The 25,366-nt window shown below is 41.6% G+C and overlaps 10 protein-coding genes across 11 annotated transcripts in view; 7 read left to right on the top strand and 3 right to left on the bottom strand.

The window, feature by feature from the left end:
- The window catches only part of LOC117785844 (60S ribosomal protein L31), an 854-nt gene extending 184 nt beyond the window's left edge, over positions 1–670 (top strand). The window contains exons 2-3 of the mRNA XM_034624096.1: positions 165–408; positions 471–670. Coding sequence (XP_034479987.1) covers positions 185–408; positions 471–621 — 375 coding nt within the window. The 5' untranslated portion in view covers positions 165–184 and the 3' untranslated portion in view covers positions 622–670. The remainder of the gene's footprint in view (positions 1–164; positions 409–470) is intronic.
- LOC117785839 (trypsin iota) overlaps positions 1–3,406 on the top strand; it is an 8,847-nt gene extending 5,441 nt beyond the window's left edge. The window contains exon 2 of the mRNA XM_034624090.1: positions 3,394–3,406. The gene's annotated coding sequence lies outside the window, so the exon portion shown is untranslated. The remainder of the gene's footprint in view (positions 1–3,393) is intronic.
- On the bottom strand, positions 661–18,391 carry LOC117785829. Of its 2 annotated transcripts, XM_034624077.1 has the most exons (13): positions 18,181–18,375; positions 14,964–15,838; positions 14,610–14,784; positions 14,388–14,554; positions 14,263–14,328; positions 13,175–13,912; positions 11,957–13,046; positions 11,490–11,872; positions 11,237–11,412; positions 9,066–9,820; positions 8,671–8,847; positions 1,127–1,568; positions 661–1,066 (listed from the first exon to the last, which is right to left on the bottom strand). In XM_034624077.1, the coding sequence occupies exons 1-13, from the start codon at positions 18,347–18,349 to the stop codon at positions 742–744; spliced, it is 5,538 nt and encodes a 1,845-aa protein (XP_034479968.1). In that variant the 5' UTR covers positions 18,350–18,375; the 3' UTR covers positions 661–741. The 2 variants fall into 2 exon arrangements, with proteins under 2 accessions (XP_034479968.1, XP_034479969.1); XM_034624078.1 differs by lacking the exons at positions 661–1,066; positions 1,127–1,568; positions 8,671–8,847; positions 9,066–9,820 and having other exon boundaries at positions 11,248–11,437; positions 18,181–18,391.
- LOC117785831 (putative N(4)-(beta-N-acetylglucosaminyl)-L-asparaginase GA14866) lies at positions 1,771–6,047 on the top strand. The gene is made up of 2 exons (XM_034624080.1): positions 1,771–3,115; positions 6,028–6,047. The coding sequence occupies exons 1-2, from the start codon at positions 1,927–1,929 to the stop codon at positions 6,030–6,032; spliced, it is 1,194 nt and encodes a 397-aa protein (XP_034479971.1). The 5' UTR covers positions 1,771–1,926; the 3' UTR covers positions 6,033–6,047.
- On the top strand, positions 4,964–6,011 carry LOC117785757 (putative N(4)-(beta-N-acetylglucosaminyl)-L-asparaginase GA14866). The gene has a single exon (XM_034623974.1). The coding sequence runs from the start codon at positions 4,998–5,000 to the stop codon at positions 6,009–6,011; it is 1,014 nt and encodes a 337-aa protein (XP_034479865.1). The 5' UTR covers positions 4,964–4,997.
- On the top strand, positions 6,604–8,669 carry LOC117785830 (mucin-5AC). The gene is made up of 2 exons (XM_034624079.1): positions 6,604–6,975; positions 7,033–8,669. Exons 1-2 carry the CDS (start codon positions 6,704–6,706, stop codon positions 8,141–8,143), a joined length of 1,383 nt encoding a protein of 460 aa, XP_034479970.1. The 5' UTR covers positions 6,604–6,703; the 3' UTR covers positions 8,144–8,669.
- Positions 10,839–25,366, top strand: LOC117785836. Its single transcript, XM_034624086.1, has 4 exons — positions 10,839–10,964; positions 23,488–23,798; positions 23,856–24,222; positions 24,284–25,366. The coding sequence occupies exons 2-4, from the start codon at positions 23,500–23,502 to the stop codon at positions 24,554–24,556; spliced, it is 939 nt and encodes a 312-aa protein (XP_034479977.1). The 5' UTR covers positions 10,839–10,964; positions 23,488–23,499; the 3' UTR covers positions 24,557–25,366.
- LOC117785838 (RWD domain-containing protein 2B) lies at positions 10,867–18,173 on the top strand. Its single transcript, XM_034624089.1, has 2 exons — positions 10,867–10,964; positions 17,253–18,173. Exon 2 carries the CDS (start codon positions 17,261–17,263, stop codon positions 18,107–18,109), a length of 849 nt encoding a protein of 282 aa, XP_034479980.1. The 5' UTR covers positions 10,867–10,964; positions 17,253–17,260; the 3' UTR covers positions 18,110–18,173.
- On the bottom strand, positions 18,671–20,403 carry LOC117785832 (galanin receptor type 1). Its single transcript, XM_034624081.1, has 3 exons — positions 20,034–20,403; positions 19,353–19,982; positions 18,671–19,289 (listed from the first exon to the last, which is right to left on the bottom strand). The coding sequence occupies exons 1-3, from the start codon at positions 20,067–20,069 to the stop codon at positions 18,768–18,770; spliced, it is 1,188 nt and encodes a 395-aa protein (XP_034479972.1). The 5' UTR covers positions 20,070–20,403; the 3' UTR covers positions 18,671–18,767.
- Positions 20,732–22,257, bottom strand: LOC117785837 (alpha-tocopherol transfer protein-like). Its single transcript, XM_034624088.1, has 3 exons — positions 21,886–22,257; positions 21,441–21,813; positions 20,732–21,070 (listed from the first exon to the last, which is right to left on the bottom strand). The coding sequence occupies exons 1-3, from the start codon at positions 22,191–22,193 to the stop codon at positions 20,816–20,818; spliced, it is 936 nt and encodes a 311-aa protein (XP_034479979.1). The 5' UTR covers positions 22,194–22,257; the 3' UTR covers positions 20,732–20,815.

Raw genomic sequence — 25,366 nt, 5'->3', positions numbered from 1 at the left:
GTGGCAAAATGAATGTTAAACATAAAGTGCCAAAGGTGGATACCCAAATATAACGGCAGTCGCAGCTCTGTGTGTGTTTAAATGGCGCTCAAAAATTGCTCTTGTGTTTTGATTGTATTTAGAGTTGGATTCAAATATTAACAGAATGGTGTTTTTTTAATTAGGATATTGAATTGCATTAACAATGGCAAAGACAAAGGGCGAGAAACGCAAGAAGTCGGCAATCAACGAAGTCGTCACCCGAGAGTGCACCATTCACTTGGCCAAGCGTGTGCACAACATTGGCTTCAAGAAGCGTGCTCCCCGCGCCATCAAGGAGATCCGCAAGTTTGCCGAGCGTGAGATGGGCACCAACGATGTGCGCATCGACACCCGCCTTAACAAGCACATTTGGTCCAAGGGTATCCGGTGAGTACACAAGTCAAATATCACTTAGTATAATAAACTAATTACTATTTATCCGGTTACAGCTCGACGCCTTTCCGTCTGCGTGTGCGTCTGGCGCGTCGCCGCAATGACGATGAGGACTCACCCAACAAACTGTACACGCTGGTGACATACGTGCCCGTGCCCACATTCAAGAATTTGCAGACGGAGAACGTTGAGGTCAGCGACGAATAAACAAAACAACAACAACAAACAAATAAAACAGCTAAACAGTTTACGCCGCTAATAAAAAGTAATTTTTATTTAGAAATAACTCGCAACTTTTAACAATGTGTAATGTGCAACATTTGTGGCCTAGAGCCTTGTGAATTGTGGTGCCACCAAAAAGACGCCATCTCCATTGACCAATGCCAGCAACTGGTGCTGCAACCCTGGCAACTGAAGTGTTTTCAAAAACTTGGAACTGGGCAAGATGCTATCGCCCAGAAACAGTTGAAAGCCTTTGACGCCCTGCTGCTGATAAAGGCGCAGCGATTGTGCAGGCGTGGCATTGGTAACGCACAGCAGCAGATCCTGGGACTGAGGCAGCTGCAGGAAACTTAGCTGACGCGGCTGCACAGCCTCTTCTAAGTCAAAGGACTGTTCGAGTTGGAAATCTATCAATTCTTTACAGTTGGACCTAGAAAATGTTTTAGTTTAAAGTAAGATTCCACTTTAGCCACAAATGTGTCCACTGTACCTGTAGATGTGAATGCCTGTTGCTGGTGCTGCAGTAAGAACTGCCAAGTAGAGATGATTCTCGTGCTTGGCCAGCGCTATTTGCTCAGCTTGCATTAGTTGTAGGTGTTGCTGGAACTGGAACTGGCTGCCATTCCATTGCCAAAACTCCACTGTGTTGTGACCAAGCAGCGCTAGAAGTGTACTGTTATCATTGCCAACAGACAACAGCTGTTTTACATGCCCAGTTGGAATTACGATTCGTTGTTTGATAGTGACATTGCTGCTGTTATTGCCCAGACAGTGAATGACCAGTTCTTTAGATTCTTTTTGTAGTGCCAGGCAATCTAGCAACTCCAATTGCAATTTATTAACTATTGTCCAGTCAGCGCCAAATTGTCCAAAGCGCGCTTCCAGTTTCGATGCAGCCCATTTCTCATGGGGCAGCAACAATTTGGACAGACCTGGAAAATGAAAACAATTTTAATGCAGCTGCCGAATCATCGACTTAAATATACCCAAGGCATATGATTTATATGTGAAAATTAATCAATTTATTGAGATTCAATGAATTTAATTAAATATTTTTAGGCTTCAATCACATTTATTCCCACAAATATTCAGAAAATGAAAAAGTAAATCATTGATGTTATATACCCGTTTTTATCTGTAGTTCCAGGGTATAATAAAAACAGCAAAGCCGATAAGCCGAACCAGAAGTGAGGTTAGGTTATTTGCGCTATATTTAAAAACAGTTTCTAATCGACTACAGCTGCATTCAGTGCTCAACAAACAAAGGAATTCTCAATAAACACAATTAAAATGCTAAAAATATTTATCTGGCTGCTTTGCTGCTTAGTGGCAGCCCTTCCAACTTCATCCTCAAACTGGAGTACAACAACAAAACCGACTGCCAAATGGGGCGTCAGTGTGAATCCCACGTTTACCACACTGGCAATGACAAGGAGATCAGGAGCGGGGGTGGGGGCAGGTCAGCTGCTGCCCATGGTTGTCAATACGTGGAACTTTACGGAGGCCAACGCGCTGGCCTGGCGCATACTGAAGCAGTCGGCGGGTGGAGTGCGTCAGACCCGCAATGCGGTCGTGGAAGGTTGTACCAAGTGCGAGCAGCTGCAGTGCGATGGCTCCGTTGGATATGGAGGATCACCGGATGAGTCGGGTGAAACGACGCTGGATGCAATGGTCATGGATGGGACTACGATGAAGGTGGGCGCTGTGGCGGGACTGCATGGCATTAGGGATGCCATACGGGTGGCCAGGCATGTCTTGGAGCACACGTCGCACACCTTGCTGGTGGGCAACGCTGCATCCCAGTTTGCCTTGGCCATGGGATTTCCACAGGAATCGCTGATAACGCCAGAGTCAAAGAAAATGTGGCAACACTGGAAGGCTGGCAATTGCCAACCGAATTTCTGGAATAATGTGCATCCCGATCCAAAGCTCTCATGCGGTCCCTACGCGCCAAAGGCGACGCCCCTAACACGCTGGAAGGAGGATCGTGCTCGCACGGAATACCAAATTGGACAACAGAATCACGACACCATCGGCATGATAGCCATCGATGTGAACCAGCAGATACATGTGGGCACCTCCACAAACGGAGCACGGTTCAAGATACCCGGCCGTGTCGGGGATTCCCCCATTCCCGGTGCCGGCGGCTATGCGGACAACGAAGCCGGAGCAGCTGTGGCCACCGGCGATGGCGACATTATGATGCGCTTTCTGCCCACTCTGCTGGCGGTGGAGGCCATGCGAAGTGGCAAGTCACCTGGCCAGGCTGCCGAGGCGAGCATTCGACGCATCCTCAAGCACCACAAGGACTTCTCCGGCGCGGTCATCGCCGTCAATCGACAGGGACAATTCGCAGCTGCTTGCTATGGAATGACCGAGTTTCCCTTTGTGCTGAGCAACCCGCAGCAAACGACGAAGGTGGAGACAGTCAAATGTTTGCCAACTCTGACGGATGTCAAAGTGGTGCCCTTGACAACATCAACGTAAATGTACGTGCTTGCATTTTTCTGTTGATCTCTTTTGTTGGGTTCTTTTGTTAGTTTTGCAGTGTTGCACAACGACATGACGTTTTGCAATTGTTTTTAAATGTGTTTCGTTTATGATACACGTTCAGTCTGCATGATGAATACTAGTTAAATATCGCATGTAATATACTTAACAAATTGTTGAGAAAATACTAAAATATGACGAGCCAAAAAATATATTGTTATTTACGCATACATAGAGATGATATAATTGAATAATAAATAATAATAGTTAAATAATTTAATATTTATTTAATCTTTAGTTTTCACACAACTAGGGTGTAAGATAAAAAATAATAAAACTTTTTCACTTGGATCAGAATAGAAGAGGAACCATATCACCACATCAGCCACAAACATAAATTCAGAAAATCTTAACATAACTTTATTTTATAAAATGATATTTTTCATAAAAATTATATTTAATAAAATAATGCTTTATATCAATTTTTTTTGCTTAATGGCAGTTATATGGATCAGTGTCGTTTCCAACAACAAATAATTATAATACTAATAAAACAATATCAGAATATCTTGCGCAGTTTACAAGTTAGTAATTAATTTTATAAAACTGCTCAAATTTCCCATAGTGCTCTGTTAGCGCGCAAGCAGCGCGCGTCGAAAAGTCATACAAAATAAGAATATTTATCTCTCGCCCTCTTTGCACATACATGTCCTTATGTAGCCAGACAGAGAGAGATGTATTCTGGCGCGCAGGCTCATCTCTATGTATGCGTACATCTTACAATAAGTGTGTGTATATATGTATGGGCTACTGAGAGAACTGACAACATCGCTTTGTTTATAAGTTGCTGCCCTTTAACATTTGTATGTAAACTCTTATACCATGTACAATTAAATTTTTTAATGAAGAAATTTCAAGCACAAATAAATATTAAACATTATTAAAACAACACATCGCATTTTTATTATTATCTACATTTACAAATTTATTAGATTTACGGTGTTTTTCTTTAAAAAATATCAAAGACGATAATTTTATATAGCTAAAGGGTATTTTATAGCACGCATGTTTTGTGTTTCGCTTGCTGTGCCAGCAACGAGCTCGGCCTGCCAACTGATCGAAACCAAAAATAATTTCCCTCAGACGACACGTGCATGATGAAATTATTATAAGGTGGTGGCTTCTTTCGGGGCCACGATTTTGCTGTCAGCACTGAGAGAGTTTGACATGAGAGAGACGACAGAGATAGATATATAGAAAAGTTGTTTTGTTTGGCTTTCTATACTGTTCACTCATTTTGATTTTGAGCGCTGTAAGTCGGCTTGTCGGCTTCTAATATTGTTCCTGTTGCATTTATCCATATTTTTCTTTTATTTATGTCTCTCGGAACACGAATCAAACGACTCGAGTTTGAGCGACAAATTTTACACACACGGGGCATGTTTCACACAACTGCTCACGTTGACGTTTACATTCAAATTGATCAATCGTGGCCCCGAAAAAGAGGCAACGTCAAGTGAAGCCACCACCTATTATAACTTCATCATGGACACGTGCACCGAAAAATTACCCAGTGGACGCCACGTGCTTTTAGCTGAGACACTTTCAGTTGTATGGGATGACTTCTCTATAGGTTATTTGCTTAGTAATTCAGTGCAACAAAGAAATTCTAAATAAATACAATTAAAATGCTAAAAATATTTATCTGCCTGCTTTGCTGCTTAGTGGCAACCCTTTCAACTTCATCCTCCAACTGGAGTACAACAACAATACCGACTGTAAAATGGGGCGTCGGTGTGAATCCCACGGTTACAACACTGGCAGCGACAAGGAGATCAGAAGCGGGGGTGGGGGCAGGTCAGCTGCTGCCCATGGTTATCAATACGTGGAACTTTACGGAGGCCAATGCCATGGCCTGGAGCATGCTGAAGCAGTCGGCGGGTGGAGTGCGTCAGACCCGCAATGCGGTCGTGGAAGGTTGTACCAAGTGCGAGCAGCTGCAGTGCGATGTCGCCGTTGGATATGGAGGATCACCGGATGAGTCGGGTGAAACGACGCTGGATGCAATGGTCATGGATGGGACTACGATGAATGTGGGCGCTGTGGCGGGACTGCAGGGCATTAGGGATGCCATAAGGGTGGCCAGGCATGTCCTGGAGCACACATCACACACCTTGCTGGTGGGCAATGCTGCATCCCAGTTTGCCATGGCAATGGGATTTCCACAGGAATCGATGATAACGCCGGAGTCAAAGAAAATGTGGGAACACTGGAAGGCTGGCAATTGCCAACCGAATTTCTGGAATAATGTGCATCCCGATCCAAAGCTCTCATGCGGTCCCTACGCTCCAAAAGCGACGCCCCTAACACGCTGGAATGAGGATCGTGCTCGCACGGAATACCAAATTGGACAACGGAATCACGACACCATTGGCATGATAGCCATCGATGTGAACCAGCAGATACATGTGGGCACCTCCACAAACGGAGCAAATTTTAAGATACCCGGCCGTGTCGGGGATACCCCCATTCCCGGTGCCGGCGGCTATGCGGACAACGAAGCCGGAGCAGCTGTGGCCACCGGCGATGGCGACATTATGATGCGCTTTCTGCCCACTCTGCTGGCGGTGGAGGCCATGCGAAGTGGCAAGTCACCTGGCCAGGCTGCCGAGGCGAGCATTCGACGCATCCTCAAGCACTACAAGGACTTCAGAGGCGCGGTCATCGCCGTCAATCGACAGGGACAATTCGCAGCTGCCTGTTATGGAATGACCGAGTTTCCCTATGTGCTCAGCAACCCGCAGCAAACGACGAAGGTGGAGACAGTCAAATGTTTGCCAACTCCGACGGATGTCAAAATGGCGCCCTTGACAACATTAACGTAAATGTACGTCTTACGTGCATAATAAATTAAAATATTCGAAAATGTTTGCAATTTTCTGTTGATCTTTTTTGTTGGGTTCTTTTGTTAGTTTTGCAGTGCTGCACAACGACATGACGTTTATGATACACTTTCACTCTGCATGATGAATACTAGTTAAATATCGCATGTAATGTACTTAATAAATTGTTAAGAAAATACTAAAATATGACGAGCCAAGAAATATATTGTTATGTTGAGCGTTTTGGGTCTTTTAAAAACATATTTTAATTTGACAATAAATAATTGTAATTTTTCATTTCAATCTGGTGTTTATTGTGATTATCGGGTTGCATTTAATGTGATAAATACGCCAGTCTGTCAAATTATGTGGATTGAAAGCAAATAAATGCGATATATATGTGAGTAATTACTTATTTTGCTCTAAATTGATTTATTACCGAATGTCAATGGTTAGCCATCTTGTCATTTGCGCTTGAACGTGTGGAGACCGCCTAATTGTTTTTCCGCCAAATCAGCGTCGCAGCAGACGCCGCATACGTGAAAAAGCGAAGTTGCAAAACGAAGGAGAAGCAGAAACAGCGCAAACGCTAGAAAAGAGCGGCAGGGCATAAGTTAAGTGAGAAAAGTGTTAACAAAAAAGCCGTCAAAATTATTAAAAACGTGCAAAACGCAGGCCGCAAGTCATTGACTAAAATGGCAATACAGCTGGACAAGATCCTGGCGGACATTGCCAAGGAGAAGGCATTGCATCCGAACAACGCTGGTGCCACCAAACAGGAGCAGGATGACGCCTGGGCGCGCATTGGACGACTCAATAAACTGACTGTGCATGAGTCGCGCTCCATTTTCATTGTGCTGCAGAAGAAATACGAGCAGGAGAAATTGAAAGGCAACTCGGGTTGGAAACTGTTTGGACTTATGCAAAAGATCCATCAGGAGCCCAAGGTGGTGGTCAAGACGGAAGAGTAAGTGAGCAAAAGTATATATTTTAAACTGTATAATCATTGTTATTGTCATTAAAGGGAACCACTGCCCATGGAGGAGGTGGAGGAGTACGAAATGCTCGAGGTACAGGAGCAGGAGGATGATGACGACTGTTCGGCCACTGGGACACCACCGCTCTATGGCCAGACAGCCAATTCGACTGGCTCGGCCAGCTCAGATGGCGACAGTCCCACAAAATCGCACAGCACTGGCAGTGCCACACCCGAAAAGGAGGATAAACCGCAATCAAAACCCATTGTGGACACGCCGCGTCCAGCATTTGAGGAGAAGAAGCTGCTCAACACCATGGCCAGCAATCCACAGCGCTCCAGCAGCTCACAGGCAACCGCAGTCTCGGTGGCAGCAGCAGCACTCCAAAAGAAAGGCATCACCTTAAAGAAGACGCCTAGCAGCGTCTCGGCTGGACACAAGTCGTCACATGGAGCATCCACAACACAGCAGCAGCAGCAGCAGAGTAGCAATAAGGCCTCGTCCTCTGTACGCACCACAATCCAGCTGCCAGAGGCAATGAAACGCAAGTTGTCGGATGAATGCGCCACTTCGACAGGGCAAAAGAAACTGATGAAGACTCAGACAAGTCCCAAGCAGGCACAAGCATCCACTGCGGAGCCAACAACTCCAACAGCATCCACATCCAACTCGAATGTGGTTCACACCACCACCGCCCAATTGCTGCAGGTGAAGAAGGAGCGGGAAAGCAATCAATCACCTCCGCCAGGCATTAATATTATAACCATACCAGCCTCACAGCAGCTCAATGGCAATTTGGTGGGTGGTGGTGGTGGCAACTCCTCGACAGCTGCCACAATGGCATCAACATCGGTGGCCAGCACTAATGGCTTCTCGCCGCACATTGAGGAGCTGGACTTTAAGAATGAAATCATCTTTGATTCGGCCAAGGTGAATGCCGGCTCCCATGCCACACCCGAGATTATCAATTTGGGCAACTTTGACAACTCACTGCCGCCCACTTTCTTCAAGAATCTGTGCAACTCCACACGACACGAGTCCCTCGGTCTCTATGTGGCCAATGTAATGAATCGACTCTCGAGACGCGGCGCTGCCAAACTTGAGTTGGGCATTCTCCGGGCCATTGTCGATGTGCAGAGCGATGAGCTGGAGCAGTAACCCAGTAGCAACAAATACCACATACAGTAGACATTTAACAGGTGGACAACAACCAAGTAGCCAAGTAGTTGAGAGCTGCAGAACAGCTCAGTTTTAATTTATGACATTATTGGAAACGAGTCAACAGAAAGTTTACAAATCTGCTGCATATCTGAACAATTATTTGGTCAGAATTGTTTACAATAGCAATCACTTTTAAACCTTATCAATTTTAGACTTGTTCATCAAATAATTACTGTATTAAGTGCTCGTGTAAACTCTCATTTTAATTGGTATTATTGTGAATTGCTACGTTTATGCAGAAACATAAAATGTATCGAGCTATTATAATATTTAAATTATAACAATTTTATACCTTGTAATTCGACGTCTTTGTGCTTCGTATAAACGTAGAAATTGTCACCCATCTCCACAAACTCATGTCATTTTAGTTTGTAAGTTGAATTGATCATTTCATTGCAAATACATGAATACATTAAAAACCATATGATAATATTATAAATAAAGACGCATTATAGCCCACTTACCTGGATTGTATTTGAAGCGTTCTTTCCGCTGTTGCCACTCATATACATCCACTTGTTTCTCTCCCTCGCTGTTTTCATGCCAGATGGCCAACTCATCCTTGTCCAGCATCTCGATGTGACTGGCATTGAGATTCAGTTGCTGTAGTAGCTTAAAGTTTTCCAGCACAAAAGATGGCTCTGTGAAAAAGAATATCATCATTTACTAGGGCTGGAAATCCAAGCTGATCATCGAGTTAAAGATTGGGTTTTTGACAAAATGAAAAATATTTGGATCACTTTTATTTTGAATTTTTTTTTTTTTATTTAAAAATTTTTATTTTAAAAATGGTTACCGCTACTATTCTCGAGTAAAAGAAATTAATCATATAATTTATTTAAAATTGACATCAGCTTACCTGTAAGGCGTTTTTGTACTGCAGCTACTTGTTGACCCAGCTGCTGGAAATCCTCGACAGCGTTTGTGATGGCGTCACGTTTCCACTTGTTGCCACTTGTGGTGGCAGGCACATCGCCCAGCTCATAATTGGCCACGGTGAGGGGCTTGGTGAATATCAGTTGACCAGAGACATGAAGATTGGGTCGATCGTGCGCCTTGTTTGCCAGCAGCTCATTGACAGTCAGTCCATTGATCTGATCCACCCAGAGCTCCTTAATGTTGTGGCTCAGTATACGATTTTCCTCAGCCAACGTATTTTCCACCAGTAATGAGCCCTTAATTTGCTGGGGCTGATCGATGAGGAGCAGCTCATCAGGATGCCAGTAGACACCATTTACCGGTCCTATAACTCGCAGATCGTTGTAGAGATTCAACGTTTCTAGAACTGTTGTACCGGCAACAGTGTGATTCCCATAAATGTACACCGTATCGTTGATCCACTGTGCCACGGGCACATTTCCAACAGTGCTAGTGGGCGTGGCGAATAGGCGTTTTATTGTAGCGCTTTCAACGGTTTTGGGTGCATCTATTAAAGTAATCTCTTTGGTGTCATTACGAAGTATGTCATCAACTAAATTTAATTGATTTATTATAACATTGTTCAAATCTCCCGCCACATGTGCCTCCGGTATGATCCATTTTCCTGTGATGGTGTGTGAGCCGGCAGTTTTCAATGTGTTTGATACAAAATCATCAAAACTTAGCGAGACGTTGCTATTGTGAATTTATAATAGATAATAAAGTTGACAAGTTAGTTTAAAAGTAACGCTTATCTTCGTAATTGATAACGCCAGATCAGATAGCTTGGATAACGATATATAATATCAACAATGTTATTAACATAAAATTGTAAATTGATTGAATAATGTTAATTAGTATATCAATACCATATCGATAAATTGATGTTTATGTATAATATGACAGACAGCCCAAATTTGACAAAATTGCAATAAAAATGATTTCAAAATTTCCAAAATTCTAGCTTTAAAAATAAAGAAGTTTCAGATTTAAGCACATTTTGGAAATTGATCAAAATATGACAATGGGCTTAAGCCGTGAGCCAAGGCCTGACAGAGCTTTTTTTTGTTGCGACATAACTAATGCAACAAGTTGACAGCACTGCTACAACACCACTATTGTTTTTCTTGTCCTGAAGTGCTGGCCACACTGGAAAATTTAAATTTATGTTAATACAAATTTTAAAATGCAATAACTTTGAAATAAATTAATAATTTGATGAAAAATTAGAATTCGAAACTATACAAAATTAAACCATTTTAATGAAGATTTGAAGTTCTTCAGCCCCCGGGAAGAGAAATTAGAAAATTTAGTTTAAAAAAAGGTATATTCAAAAAATCGAGAAAGTTCCAACAAAAACTCTACAAAGAAAAAGAAAATATGAAAAAGGTACAAAAATTAAGAATACCCATTTTCGGAAATGTACTCATTTTTTTAAGTACAAAACATCAAACCAGATCAAGAAATTCTGCATGGTGGCAGCCCTTGCACCGGGTGGCAATCTTCCACACCAGTGCTGACAAGTTAGGGGGAACAATAGCTGTTTCTGTCCGGAAAGCATTTTAATTTGTTATTGTGGGCACTTTTGCGCAGTTTTACTAAAGATACTAATAACAAAACTTAACTGATTATATATTTAAAATAGTCAGGTTTCCAGCTAATAGCAATTTTGAAATTTTTCTACCAAATGAACTCTGACAATAGCTATAAAATAGCTAAGTTGGCAACAGTGCAGCACTATTGTTTTTCTTGTCCTAAAGTGTTTTGTTGAACTATTAAAAATCTGCTGCCTGCCAGTGGAAAGTGCATTTAAATTGAGTTAAACTCCAACAATCACAAGGTAAAATGTACAAAAGACTTGTAGTAATTACGTTACTTGATAGCTGCGCCAATTGCAACGTGTACAGAAATTTCACCTGCAAACAGTAGCGCGCACAGCTGATTTTATGTGTGTGTGTGTGTGTGAGTTGTCTTTCGGAGCATGTGTGTGTGTGTGTGTCTATTTTGTTTTGTGTGTAGTTGGCCAATGCTTGCAAAACCGTTAAAAGCGTGTAAACAAATGCAGTGAAATTTGATACGATTTACAGCAAAAATGATTTTACGACCACTTACCCTATGCCCTCAACAAGTGCGCCATCTTTGATACGTAGCTGTACCTGTGTTGCCGTTAACTGTTGTGCAAAAGTGACGTCATGCTCGAAACTTAACGGCACATTAAGGCGCTGACTGCGCGTTCGGCTAAAATAATTTTGCTCGATATGCTCCAAATGCAGACCATTCACAGTGCCCTATTACACAAAGAAAAACTGAAAACTGCTGAGAAGTGCACTTTTTTTGTGCTATCTCAAGTTCCCTCCGCTCTCACCTCAAACTCGAGCAAACCCGCAAAGCTGCAATTTGCCAATTGTACGCCTTTTAGTTCCACATGTTCGTTGTCCAGCCAAAGATCATCCAGCAGTTGTGGCAATAAGTGACCATTGAGAGTCTCATAGCTGGGCGACTTGCCAAACTGTGCCTGCTCCAGGTGCAAAGTGTCCAAGGGTGCATTGCCACTCAGATAATGGGCCAGTGAATCGAGATGAAATCCATTCAGGCTGCTCACATTGCACAGCGGGGCAAGAAGCTGGCCAGTAAGCTGGAGAGGCGCTTGCAGCCAGTTGCCACCTTGGACATAGAGCATATCCTCCGGCACACGCAATCCGTTCACTTGACCCACTTGGATGGATTGCTGAAGCACTATTGGATTTACTGCACAGAGAAGGAAGCAATTGAATGAGTAATGAGTTAGTGGTTTGTAATGTTTTCTTGATTAATTCTTATTCATTTGCTTACCAAATTTGACCGCTTGCAGCTGCTCGGAGGAATTCAACCTGTAGCTGTCGCTGACCAGCTGCTCCAATGTGTAGTTGTTCAGTCGTCCTTGGAGCACCACATCTTGATCACTTGCCACAGCTGCCAGCGTTTGCATTGCCGTAAACTGCTGTTCACCGTCGTTCTCTAACCAATATTGACCAAATCTTTGAGCTTGGATGCCATTCAAAGAGCCACTAAAGCTCAGATTGCTAATGTTGACTGCGTGGCGAAAGGTGAAGTCACCCACGTATTTAATGTTGCCCGCCAGTTGCTGCAACTGCTGCTCCACCTGTTCCACACTGGCATTGTTTATGTAACCCTTGAGCCACACATTGCGGGCATGGATGGTGCCACTGAAGTTGGCTGGAAGCTGCCAGCTGCGCAATCGTTGTGCTCCCTGTTCTTTGAGCTCACTGAGCGTGTGCTTAAAGAGTGTGCCATGCAGGTGCAGCTGCTCCACTTGCACCTGGTCTGCCTGCAGGTGATCCACATACAGATTGCCAGTGCAGCGTTGTTCGCCACTGTGACGCATGTAATCCTCCAGTTTTAGTTGATTCAGCTGTAGCTGTGTGGCATTCAATTGTGGCACCTCCAAGGCAAGCAGTTTTACGGGAAATTTGAGGCTTTGATTGGAACTTTTCAGCAGCAGCTGATGTGACAATTGATCCACATGAATATCGTTCAATATGTTAACCTCACCAAAGCCGTTGCGTATTGTTAGACTCTGTGGCAGCAACTTGGCGCCCTCAACCACTTGCACCTCATCCACATTCAGCTGCACCAACTGCTGCAAATCCTCTGCATTGATGAAACTCAGCTGAGTATCGTGAACATTCAACGGTTGCTCAAATCGCAGATTCACATCCTCCAGTTGTTGGTCAATCCGCAATGCCTGTTGCAATGTCTTTGCTGCTGATCTCTGTGTGTTTGCCTCAAGATAATCCTCAACTTGCAACAGCTGCCCAATGGTTACATCTCCATTAATCACATAGTCGCCCTGCAGCTCCACAGACTGATGCGTCACCTTCATGGGCGACATGGCGTGTAATTCAGCTCCAAGCATTTGACCCTGAAATTTGAATTCAGATAACATTATTGATTATAGGAATGAAACATGCAATACATTAACTGGATGAATGGGGAACAGTTTGTATTGTATAATAGTCGATAAATAATTAAATTAAACTCAACACTCACCGCAATTGTTATGGGTTCCAAGACGCGTATGTTCTCAAAGCGCTTGGCTCCTTCGATGATCTGTGTGTGATTCGCCTGATGGAGCAATACATCGAATCTCTGGCGATTCACATGTATGTGATTGAGGCGCTGATTGATCAGCAGCTTATTCACTTCAATAGGCTGCGCAAATTGTACATCCTGTTGTACAATAAAATCGCCACCATCGATGGATATGAGCTGACCAAGTGGCCGATCGTTGATCTCATTGCTGTTGACCAGGATCGCCTCCGCCTTTAAATTGCTTATGTCTACAGGAGCTTTGATAAACTGTACTTGGCTACCGCGACGCTTGAGTGTCTGCTCCAACAACTGTGTCCAGTTGAGGCCATTGAGGTTGCCTTCCAATTGCAGATCCTGCAAGTTGAGCTGCTCCATAACGGGCAATTGCTTTTCTCCTGCAGATGCTTCCTTGTACTCCTCGCTAACGAACACCTTACTGGCATTAACCGACTCGTAAACGGGCTGCTCTAGGTTGACTCCATTGATACGGGTCGCTTTTAGTTTCTCGTTCACTACCAGAGTGCCCACTGTAATCTCATCGAATTCATGCTGTTCCCTGGGCTGTCTTCCCGATGCTCGCTTAACCGGTTGACGTTGCGCCACACTTGCATCATGTTGGAGTATATCGAGAGCCCGTTTCGCATATTGCAATGCATCCCAATAATTTGTGGTCAGACGTTGATTCACATCGACAAACTATGGCGTAGATTCATGTGGGTTATGAGAAAGATTGAAAGTTTTCAAATACAGTTAGTCAATTAATTTAATTTGGGAGAAAAATTTAATTTGCCCGATGGCTTTTTATTGTTTTTAATTTGTGCTAAGCACCATTAAAAAAAGCTTTCATTTGTTTTTATTCTTGTTTTCTTATTTAACAGTTTAAAATATTTGATTTGGTTTCAAATTGTTTTCTCAAAATATGTGAGATAAAGTTGAGTTGTTCCTAAATTTGATTACTGCCTTACAATAATTTAAAATGTAGAAAATTTGTTAAAATCGGGTGTGGAGTTAGGAACTTACATTTAGTTATTAAACTAAAAACTTACGGATTTTGTATTCACACGCTTGACATGTATTTGTTGTACTCTCTGTTTTCGTTCTTTGAGCTTTTGCTGTGAACATAAAAATTTATAAATAAATTGGAACACTTTTTAACTTAATTATTATTTACCTGTAGGGCCTGCATTAAGTGCTCCACATTCACTTGCTCCAATCTTTTCGTTTGCTCACGTGCCCAGTCAATGATTTGTTGCCGAAGGATATTAGCGTGTTCATCCTGTTTGTACAGAGGCTGGAAAATGTTTGTCTCATTGGCGGCCATATTTTCATTGGCTATAACTATAAAAAGAGGGTGTGAGTCACAGATATCACAATCAAATCGTTTAAAACTCACCTAAATAGCTTTGTTCATTCTCCTCGTAACTGCGCATGCGTGCCACGCCTCTGCTGAATGCGCCCTCTGTGAACTGCACCGTTGATTCCTCGAATTTCCAATCGTTGAGATTATAAATTTTCACATCCTGCTTATTGCAGGCCACAAAAAGCAGAAACTTTTCCGAAATTACATGCTGAAATTTGGATAAAAATTCGAAATGGTCTTTTATATTATAGTTTTCTGATTCCTATAAGATTAAAATGGGTTTTTAATCAAAAGAAAATGGTGTCTCTTGGACAAAAGAAAATATGGTCATTTAATTTTAAAAACTATATACTAAGCACATTTTAGAAGTCACTATATTGTACTTACAGTCACGGGCAGAAAGCGTTCCAATGCAAAGAAGCTCAATCGCTGGTAGGGCACAAACTGTCCCTTATCGTAGACATAGATCACAGTATCCGCCTCTTGAGTGGTTGCACCACCAACAGCACCACTGGAAACTGTATTGCCGAGAATGAGAAAGTGTCGTCGACTCACTTCATTCACCGGGAGACTGAAATACTTGACATCGACGGCGCCGTTGGAGCGCAGTCGTTGAAAAAGCTCAAAGCGACGGGCGGTGGCATCGTATTTGTAGATCTCGGAGTGCGTGGAGGTGCGTCCATCGGCACTCGCATAGTTGGCCACCGCCACGTAGTCTGCGTAATCGATGCCAAATGCCTCCAGGCGTCGCGCATTGCTGCAGGGAATGGAGCCGAGGCGTTGGAAGGTGCCTCCCGTCCACTTGAAGTAGGGACAACGTTGTTGCTTCTTGGCGCCACCTTCATATGCCTGCAGCAGCGTCAACTCCTGACTGCTAATCCTCAGGTACATGCCACGCAATCGCTGCTCGGCAAAATACTGCACCGTGCGCATACTCCGATCAGGCGACAGCTCGTAAATGGGCGAGCCCTCGCTTGCCTGTTCCACAGGCTCTGTTTGATTATAGCTAAGTGCCACATAGCCGAGTCCAGCATATGCCAGGCAGTCCAATGCCACAGCCTTGGGCGCTGCTTGTTGATGCAACAGAATATAGTCCTGCTCTGTGGCACGCCACACGTAGACGGCAAAGTGGCGCACACCTGCCGCATCTTTGTGCAACGCTGTTGCATACTTCACCGTGGGCAGCTGCAGCATGCAAATATCCAATGGAAAGGGAACAGGCACAGAAGCCACACGCACTAGGCCATTAAAACTGTAGCTGGCTAAGAGATGGAGAGAATGAGAAGATATACTTCTAGAGAAATATTTATTGATATTAAAAGTATTTATCACGGAATAACACCGGAACCGTTAACCTTAACTAACCGTTTCATTTTTAGAACCGGATCTGAGACCGTAACCGAATAAATTCTCTGTCCAGAACCGAATATCGAAACGTCTATACCGGTACGGTTAAAGAGTTGACCAACTTTAAACTGTCATAACTTGATCAAAACTGAACCGATTTTCAAGCGGAATGTCATTTTGGTCTTGATTTGGCCTCTTAATTCATTTTGCATTCAAATTTTATTAAATTCTTAGAAAAAATTATTTTCCTCTAGATATTGATTTCGATGCTAAGGGTCCCCCCTTTGAAATTTCAAAAATTCAAAATTTTAAATCTCAAGTTTTCACTTTTAATCAACTCCTTATATCGTAATTAGTATAAAACAACACTTTAAACTTGATTCTGCGACCTTTCATTTTTTTGTAAAAAATCATGTGAAATTGAACAAAAATTTGGACTTGTAAAGTGGCTAAATCCGTAGTCTGACCAACTTCAAACTGTCATAACTTGATCAAAACTGAACCGATTTTCAAGCGGAATGTCATTTTGGTCTTGATTTGGCCTCTTAATTCATTTTGCATTCAAATTTTATTAAATTCTTAGAAAAAATTATTTTCCTCTAGATATTGATTTCGATGCTAAGGGTCCCCCCTTTGAAATTTCAAAAATTCAAAATTTTAAATCTCAAGTTTTCACTTTTAATCAACTCCTTATATCGTAATTAGTATAAAACAACACTTTAAACTTGATTCTGAGACCTTTCATTTTTTTGAAAAAAATCATGTGAAATTGAACAAAAATTTGGACTTGTAAAGTGGCTAAATCCGCAGTCTGACCAACTTCAAACTGTCATAGCTTGATTAAAACTGAACCGATTTTCAAGCGGAATGTCATTTTGATCATTATTTGGCCTCTTAATTCATTTTGCATTCAAATTTTATTAAATTCGTTAAAAGAAATTTTTTTTGCCCTAGGTCTGTTTGTTTTGACGTTATATTTATTATAAAACGACATCTTAAAATTTTAAAATGTTTCAGTATTGACTTGCTGTACCGTTTCGTAGCGGTACTGATACCGGAACCGAAAGAAAAAAACTGAAATAAAACCTTTTACCGAAACAGTAACCTATATTTGTTTCGGTTTGATTGTCTGTTCAGAATGATATCTTATTTTTATCGGGAACTATCAACTTTTAGGGATCAGCTAAAAATTGATTTATTTTCATAATAAATAGGAATAGTATTATTTGTATTCCCAATGTTTGTCCCTCAGCTATTGATCTACTTGTGAGTTTAAGTTCGGACTGAGACTAAACCAACCAAAAACAACTCTTTCTCAATTTTCGCCAGCCCTGGCCATGGAGCTGGAAAGCTATCGACGTTGCATTGGCCAGCAACTGGAGGAACTGGAGCTGCTTAGTTCCATTTACTGTGGCGCCGGCGAGCTGCAGCTGCTCGATGCCGGCGTCGTAGCGGATTTCAATGAGTTTTTGGCCACAAATTCAAGTCCAACTGCATTGCGTTCCCACCTGGAGTACATCATCAAGCTTAGTTTGTCTGGAAAGCGAGTTGTGGATGTGCGAATTGAGTTGCCACATTTGTATCCATTGGTGGAGCTGGCCAGGATTAGTGTACACACAACGCTGTTGGGCAAGGTCAAGCAGCAGCTTCTTAAGACCGATATAACCAAATACTTGGAGGAACAGTGTAATGCAGAGGAGCCATATATTTATCAACTGCTCAGTTGGCTGCAGGATCAGATTGAAGCGTTGTTGTTGCGCCCATCCAGTGAACTCGAGAGTCCGCCGGCAGAGGAGCTGCCCAAAGCTGTTTCGCATCTGGAGCGACTTTGGATCTTCTCGCATCATATTAAGTCGAGCGCCAAAAGGCAGGAGATTGTCCGTCTAGCCCGACAACTGCAGCTCAGCGGCTTCAGCAGGCCCGGCAAGCCGGGCATCATCTGTGTCGAGGGGCAGCCGGACCAAGTGCAGGAATATTGGCGCACAATCAAGATGCTGCGTTGGCAAAAGATTAGTCTGGTCAGGACGGAGCAGCGTCAACGCAAGCGACTCTTTGACAACTTCAGCGAGCAGCTCTTCAATGCCAACGATGGCGAAGAAGGAGTCATGAACATGGGCCAGTTCATCAGATTCCTAGAGGCACATGGCACCGGCTACATGAAATCCGAGTTGTTTGGCTTAGACTGAGATTTCTTTGCACTTGTTCAAAATCTTTTCTTAATAAAATTTGATTGTTGATTTGAAAAGCAAATGAGAACCTTTGTCGAAAAATTGCTGCATGTCACGTTTGTGCAGTCTCATTGATTCCGCGTCCAGATTCGAACCCAGCCGATAACTGGGATAGCTTTCCTGGAAGCGCACCTCAAAGGCAGGAACATTTCCCCATAGTATCCAAAATAATATTAATATAAATAATATACGAAACATATTTAATTCAATACACGATAAACACTTAACACGTGACAAATGAAACGCAGACTAAGCTAAGCTTTTATAACGGATTCCAAAGCACTTGAAAAGCTTTTGAAGAGAGCAAGACGGAGAGCGAGAACTTTTTTCAGACTTTAGTTTAGTCAGCTGTTTTAAGCAGTGTTTTTTTATAACCTTTCAAAAGGTAATTTTGTGACAAAAAGTGTAACATATTAAAAAAGGGGTGACTGACTATAAAAGTTATATATATTCTCGATCAGAAAGACGAAAAACTTTTCAAGAAAATTAAACAATTATTATATATAGATATGATAAAATTGTAGTGACCGCAAGTATATTCAATCTTCATTGTGTTAAACTTAACTTTGATGTGCTGCTAGTTTTTGAAGATTTTGATATGATTACTGGACAGAGTTTAAATGAAACCCTCTCCATCTACTTGTGGCACCAACGAATCATTTGGATTTCCATATAGCTGTGAAGTTTCCTCCAGTTTTTTAGTTTCCTTTGCTGTGGACTGTGATATCTCATTTTCCAGTTCCTGCACTGCATTTCTAGTTGCGTTGTTGGTGTTTTTGCGTTTTATGAAATCACAATAGAAACAACGATGGATTCGCTTGGTTTTGGTTCGATTAATCCACGATATTTGGTGGTAGGCACGTCGGAAGTTCTCGTTGTTGTAGCCATAGATAATGGGATTGACGGCGGCATTGACAAACATGAGATACTGCGAGATGTACCAAAAGAGTTTCATGCCACTGTCAACGGTGGTGTCGGTGGCGTAATACTTGGCACGCAGCACCACCAGAATGGTGAAGGGCAAACGCAGCACCACAAAAACAATAACCACAATGAAAAGTGTTTTGGCCACACTGCGTTTGTAGCTGACACTTAACGGATGCTCGCGACTTAAAACACGTTTCTCATAGCGATCCAGCTGAGATTGGAAGTGGAAGAATCAGAAAGTAACCAATTTGTGGCAAATCGAACTTGAACTCACCTTGATGAAGATGGCCGTATAGCAGATGAGCATAATGCCAAGTGGCAGCCATACCAATACTGTGATCAGTACATACCAATATTTGGGCAACACATTTGTATTCTCCTTGCAATAACGCTCTGTGAAATTACGCCAAATGCGCACCTTGTACACCCGATAGATGGCCAAGGGGAGTGCAAGAATCACACCCGCCAGCCAAGTGCAACCGATCACTATTTGTGCCCCTCGCAACGTCAGACGCGACTCCTGTGGCAGCACTATGGCTGTCAGACGATCATAACTAACCGCTGAGAGGTTCAACACGGCGGTGATCAAAAATACAACCACGAGGAAACCTTCCAGCTTGCAACCGACACCACCCAACTGATAGTTCTGATAAAAGTCGTTGATCATGAACATTGTTGGACAGATGAGAAGCGTAAAAAAGTCAGCTAAAGCCATGTTAGCAATAATCATATTGGTTGGTGATCGCAGTGATCGAGTCGTGACTATCAGATAGATCAGTATAAAGTTACCATATAAACCGAATGCGATCAATGGCACAAATGTACAGATCTTCCAGGATATATTCACTATTGATTTGTGCAACCAAATGCGCTCTGCGGGAAAATCCCATTGACTAAAGTCAAACTGCAAGAATTTAAATTAATTAGTAGTTCTTAAGTCTGTAATAAAACGCACCTGAATGCTGCTATAATTTGTTGTATTGTCAGCCATTTTAGATGTTAACCGTTTGCAGTTTAAAGGCCAACTGACTGGCAGCTGCTTCTGAGTAACATGCAAATTAACATGACCACTTATTGATCCTGTGTAATTCACTTAACTGATAGATAAGGCTATTAACACTTGTCACTGATAATGCACACTAAAAGCTTATGAACTTGACGCTTTCTCGACGTGGGCGTTGTTTATCTATCCTATTAAACAGACTAAAATGTTTGCCGCCTCTCTTTGCGATTCTCTAACAAACGGAATTCCTATCTATGCGACTCTAAGAAGAATACATTTATCTTTCCTGAATTTAGGGTAATTATTAGATTATCTACTTTGTTTTCTTATATTTGACAAGCTTTAGCTATGTTTTTTTATATTTCTCATTCTCTTAGACCACCTTTTACTCTCATTATAAAATTAACTAAATTCGCACAGAGTTGGAAATCAATCTAGCTGTTAATATTTTTGAAAAGTCATGAGAGCCCATTTTTCAATCGAATTTTTCGTTGGAGTCTAAGGTATTTTTTTTTATCACCTTTTAGTTATTCAAATTATTATCCAAACTATTCTAAAAAGAGTTTCCAAATATTTAATATTCAGCGTATTAATATAATTATTGATTTGTTAGTCTTAAAACTTCGAATTCATTAATAATGCGTTCCTTTGAGTTCTGTTAGTTTTTTAATTTGTTTATTTTCATACACTAGTCAATCGCTGGATTTTCCACTCAATTTTAGTTTAGTTCTAATTTAATCAATGTCCAATTTGCGAAAGGATCCCTCAATGCCGAAGAGAGTGTCGGGATTCATTCGCTTGCCGGGACGTAGTTGCTCGTTAACTCCGTACTGGCTGTCCTCCTTCAAGTAATCGTTATAGCCGATCAAATCTTGTTCCATCTTGACTACAATGTCAGCTATACGTCCATTACTGCCGCCGTATTCCTCGGGCAGAAATTCGCGTGGTATAACCTCGTAAAGTTTCTCCAGATTCTTGTATACATAGAACTAAGCAAATAATTAGAAAGTTGTAGATAAGTACTTAATTTAAGAATAATTCAAATGAAATTAAATTGTCGTCATAAAAGTTGAGCAAATTCTGTGAATACCCCTATGGGGAATTGCCCTGAAATTGAGTGAAACTTTATTGATATTATGTTGAGCTTAAAATATTTTCAAGTGCTTTTAGGCGTTATCAACTCAAAATTATTTGATAAGCGATTGCTAAGTGACTAAATACCCTAACGGTAGGCAGGATTATCGACTAATAAATCGATTATCACAAGTTGTAATGCAATTTTGAACTAATGGTTCAACTTTGTTGCATATCTCAAAAATTAAATACAGTAAAGACAGACTACAAGATCTTTACACTTACTCGATTTTGCAGTTTGGCGGGCATAAGACTCTTGGCCAAGTTAAGCACTGTGGCTGCTTCCTTGGGACAGTTGATGAAATGAATACCCTTAATACGCGTCGGTTGCGCCTTCTCGGCAAACACGCCCATTTTTTTGATGAGCGAAAGGTCAAATTGAGCCAGAAGACTAAGACTCAAGCTGGACAAATCGAGAATCTCAATATAGCCACTGATGATGCTATTGTCATCCTCGCGCACCTGACGCTCCAACAATAGTGCTTGATACTTGAAGAGGTCAAACACCTTGAACACTTTCGAATCGAATTTGGAATAATTGGTCAGATGTATGCGTGGTCCGCCTGGTCCAAAAGGTTTGGGTAAACTTACAAATGTGCTGTGAGTAAATGGGGTAAATGTTTTTATGAGTATGCCAATCTCAAGATTGTCCATGTTTCTTGGAACCTACCCTGTGCGACACAAGGCAATGTTTCGTTCATCCATTTGTCGATTAGCGAACAACTCCGGCATCATTGTCTTGATGGTGTAGAAGTGATCCAGCTTAGACTTGGCCTTCTCCAGGCTGAATTTGCAGCCACGCAGAAAGGCAATGAGGAACTGATCATCCTGGCGACACTTGAGATGCGGCTGCTTTGCCAGCCAATCTCGTAGAGCTTGCAAATCCGCCGGAATACGTTCCTCCACCTCGTTCAGCTCCGTTTCGGCAATGCGGCGCAACTCAGCGCTGAGTGGACGTATCTCGGCCATTATCTGCATCAACCACCTGTCCAACTGTCCACCTGTATCTGAACTGAGCGTCGTGGCAACTGACCGACTACTAAATTGGTCCGCTACTGCTGCCTAATAATCAATTGGCTCTAATCTATTACCTTTATGGCCAATCATTTGACTGATAAAAGAGGCATTTTACCAGAATCTGGGTGCCAACGTACTCCGGTTGCTCTCAGCTCAGTTCAGAGCTGGCGACGAGAGTGTCAACCCGTTGATTAGATTGACTCAAGTTCAAGAATCATGCTTAGTAGTCGTTAATGGCAACACAAATTGCAGCTGCTTCAAGAAGATAAGCCTAGGATATGGTAAAGGTCGGGGTTGGGATTGGGGAATGGAGACGACGCAATGCAGCTGTAAAAGGGGCGCAAAAAAATAAAACAGTTCATTTTTGTTGATATCGTCTGCTAATCGAACCGCGTAACCGTTATATGTACCTTAAGTGTTATCTTATCGCAAAACTGGAGCTGCACAGTGCCCCAAAAGTGTATGATTACATAATGTAATTCAAAAATTATTTGAATTCAGCTTAATAAATATTTAAATTGTAAATATCGGTGCAAGCATTAGAATTATATAAAAATGCAGATGATTAATTATAAAGTTCTTGTTTTTAATAATTTCTTAGTAAATGTCTTTTCTATTTTTTAGATTTTGTGTGTAGTGTAACATCATATATTTTTCATTATGTATATAATTTAATTTTTTTTGCTAATTTTAAAATCCCAGACCTTTTACAATTTATATAATTTGAATAATTTTGACAAATATATGGCCAATTTTTGTCAATTCTAAGGAGTATTTTCCCTGAAGAAATAATCAACTAAACAGTTCCGGCAAAGTCAATTATAGTTTTAGTTTAGTAACTATTGAAACAAAATATTCAATTGCTTCTTAAAGAAAAAACATTTTATTGAGAGAAATAGAGGATTTTAGCTCATATCACCTGATTGCTTATTGATTTATAATCTTCTTGTTCTAAAACAGAATTTCTAATCTTCTGCAAAGTTCAGTTAGCAACGTTTGATTTGACAGCATGCAAATTGATGTTGCTCCACTGTGCAATGGTAACGTCAGCCGTCGAGTCACAGCTCCTATTGCTCTAGTAAAATGTACACTTGTGTGGGTCCCTCGAACCTCGAAGCAGGCGCTGACTTTGTTATTAGTCGTGTATCAGCCTAGATAGAGAGCACAAGTCTCTGAAAATCTTGTTTTGGACAAAATTAACACACACCCACACACACGCACACTGACTTTTAAGTTTCGATATACAAATTTGCAGTTATCCTAGACTATGGCCAAAATACGAGTGCTTGTGCCGGAGCTGGCGGAAGTGGCGCGAACGGAGCTCAACGAGGATGCGGCAAATAGAGATGCACTAATTGTGGCATTCCGCACATGGATCAATGAACAAAGCTACCTGGAGGCACGCACCGATGATCAATTCTTGGTCGCATTTCTGCGGGTCTGTCTGTGGGACTTGGAAATGGCCAAAAAGCGCATAGTCTTCTTCTACAACTACAAGTCCAAGGAACGTGGACTCCTCAAAAGTCGTCTCGTCGATGACAAGCTGCTCGAACTGGCCAGATCCGGGTAAGTGCTTATCGGTCGTAAATGAAATTGGGTTTAATTTTGTTATATTAATTTTAGCATATTTGCTACGTTGCCAAATCCAATTGGACCTGCAGGTCCGCGGATTCATTACACACGCATGGGACACATTGAGACTTCCAAGCACAGTGTGACCGACATCTTTCGCTTCCATGCCTTCCGCTCCGAAATTGAGATAAATACAGACGATAATTGGAACATTTCCGGCGTTGTTGAAATTATGGATTTCACTAAAATACCATATTCACTTCTGCTGCAGTTCGATGCCAGCATGTTCCGGCGCATGAATGCCTTCCTGGAGCATGGCATACCCACGAATTTAGTGGCCACACACATTGTGAATGCCTCGCGTGAAACGCAATTTGTGCTCACTGTAATCCGCAATGTGATGAAGCAGAAGGAACTGGTGAGTAATGCCCACTATTTCCATTTAATATATTATATATATTTTAATGAATCTCTTTTAGCTGCACATACACCCCAATGTGGAGTCACTGGCAAAGACCATTGGCAAGGAGTATCTGCCGGTGGAGCTGGGCGGCAATAATGGTTCCCTCAACGACGCCATTTCCCGCTACGAGACGCAACTGAACAGCTTTGCGAGCTACTTCAGTGAGGATGAGCGTTACGGTGTCGATGAGAAGCTGCGTGAGGCCAGTGAGAAGGAACAACGTAATACGTCGCTGGTCTCTGGTGTCACTGGAGAAGACGGCTCCTTTCGCAAGATGAACTTCGATTGAGACTGTGGCTTGGGCAGTTCTGTTAATTGTATATTCACATGCACATACTATATACACCTCACTCTCTCTATGCATATATGTATACCCCTATATATATATATACCCTATACATATATGTACTACAAAACGCTATAGCGAACTTTGGTCATAGCAGAACCTGATATTTTATAACAATTCATAGAAAGCAACATCGAAACTAAAAGCAAATTGAACAATGTTACAACAAATACAAAAACCAAAACAAAAACAAAAAAGTAAAGAGTGCACACTAAAAAATGAAAAGAAAATGAATCCAAAAAAAAAAATACAACAAAAAACTACAAAAAGCGCCATCAAATGGCAAGAAAAAACCTCATGAATGTCGATTATAATTTATTGTCGTTCTTATCAAAATATGTAGTACATGTCCCCATGTCTATCGATGGACGTTTTGGATAGTCGCCCAAAATTATTCTCGCCACATTTCGCTCACTATGAACGTCTTCTACTTATACTTAAACTATGCTAAGTTGTTGGCTTTTATTTTAAACATGCGCGTACGCACATACATACATACAAACATACAGAATGCATATATATAATTTTTCGATGATTTTTGCATTAGTTAAGTGTCGTTTCTACTAATTTTTGATACTAGTTTACACATATACATACAGATATACATATATAATATATATATGTATATATATTTAGTATATACATACAACAAATATAATTGAATGAGTATTGTAGCGCGACCCATGTTGAGTACGTTAATAAATTAAAACGAATTTGTTTAAATGTCAAAACAAAAACACATCTGAAACCAAA

Source organism: Drosophila innubila (genome assembly GCF_004354385.1).
Source record: "Drosophila innubila isolate TH190305 chromosome 2R unlocalized genomic scaffold, UK_Dinn_1.0 1_C_2R, whole genome shotgun sequence".
In the NCBI taxonomy this organism is placed as follows: Eukaryota; Metazoa; Arthropoda; class Insecta; order Diptera; family Drosophilidae; genus Drosophila; species Drosophila innubila.
The sequence above is the reverse complement of the archived record's forward strand: the minus strand, read 5'-3'. Positions and strand labels throughout refer to the sequence as shown.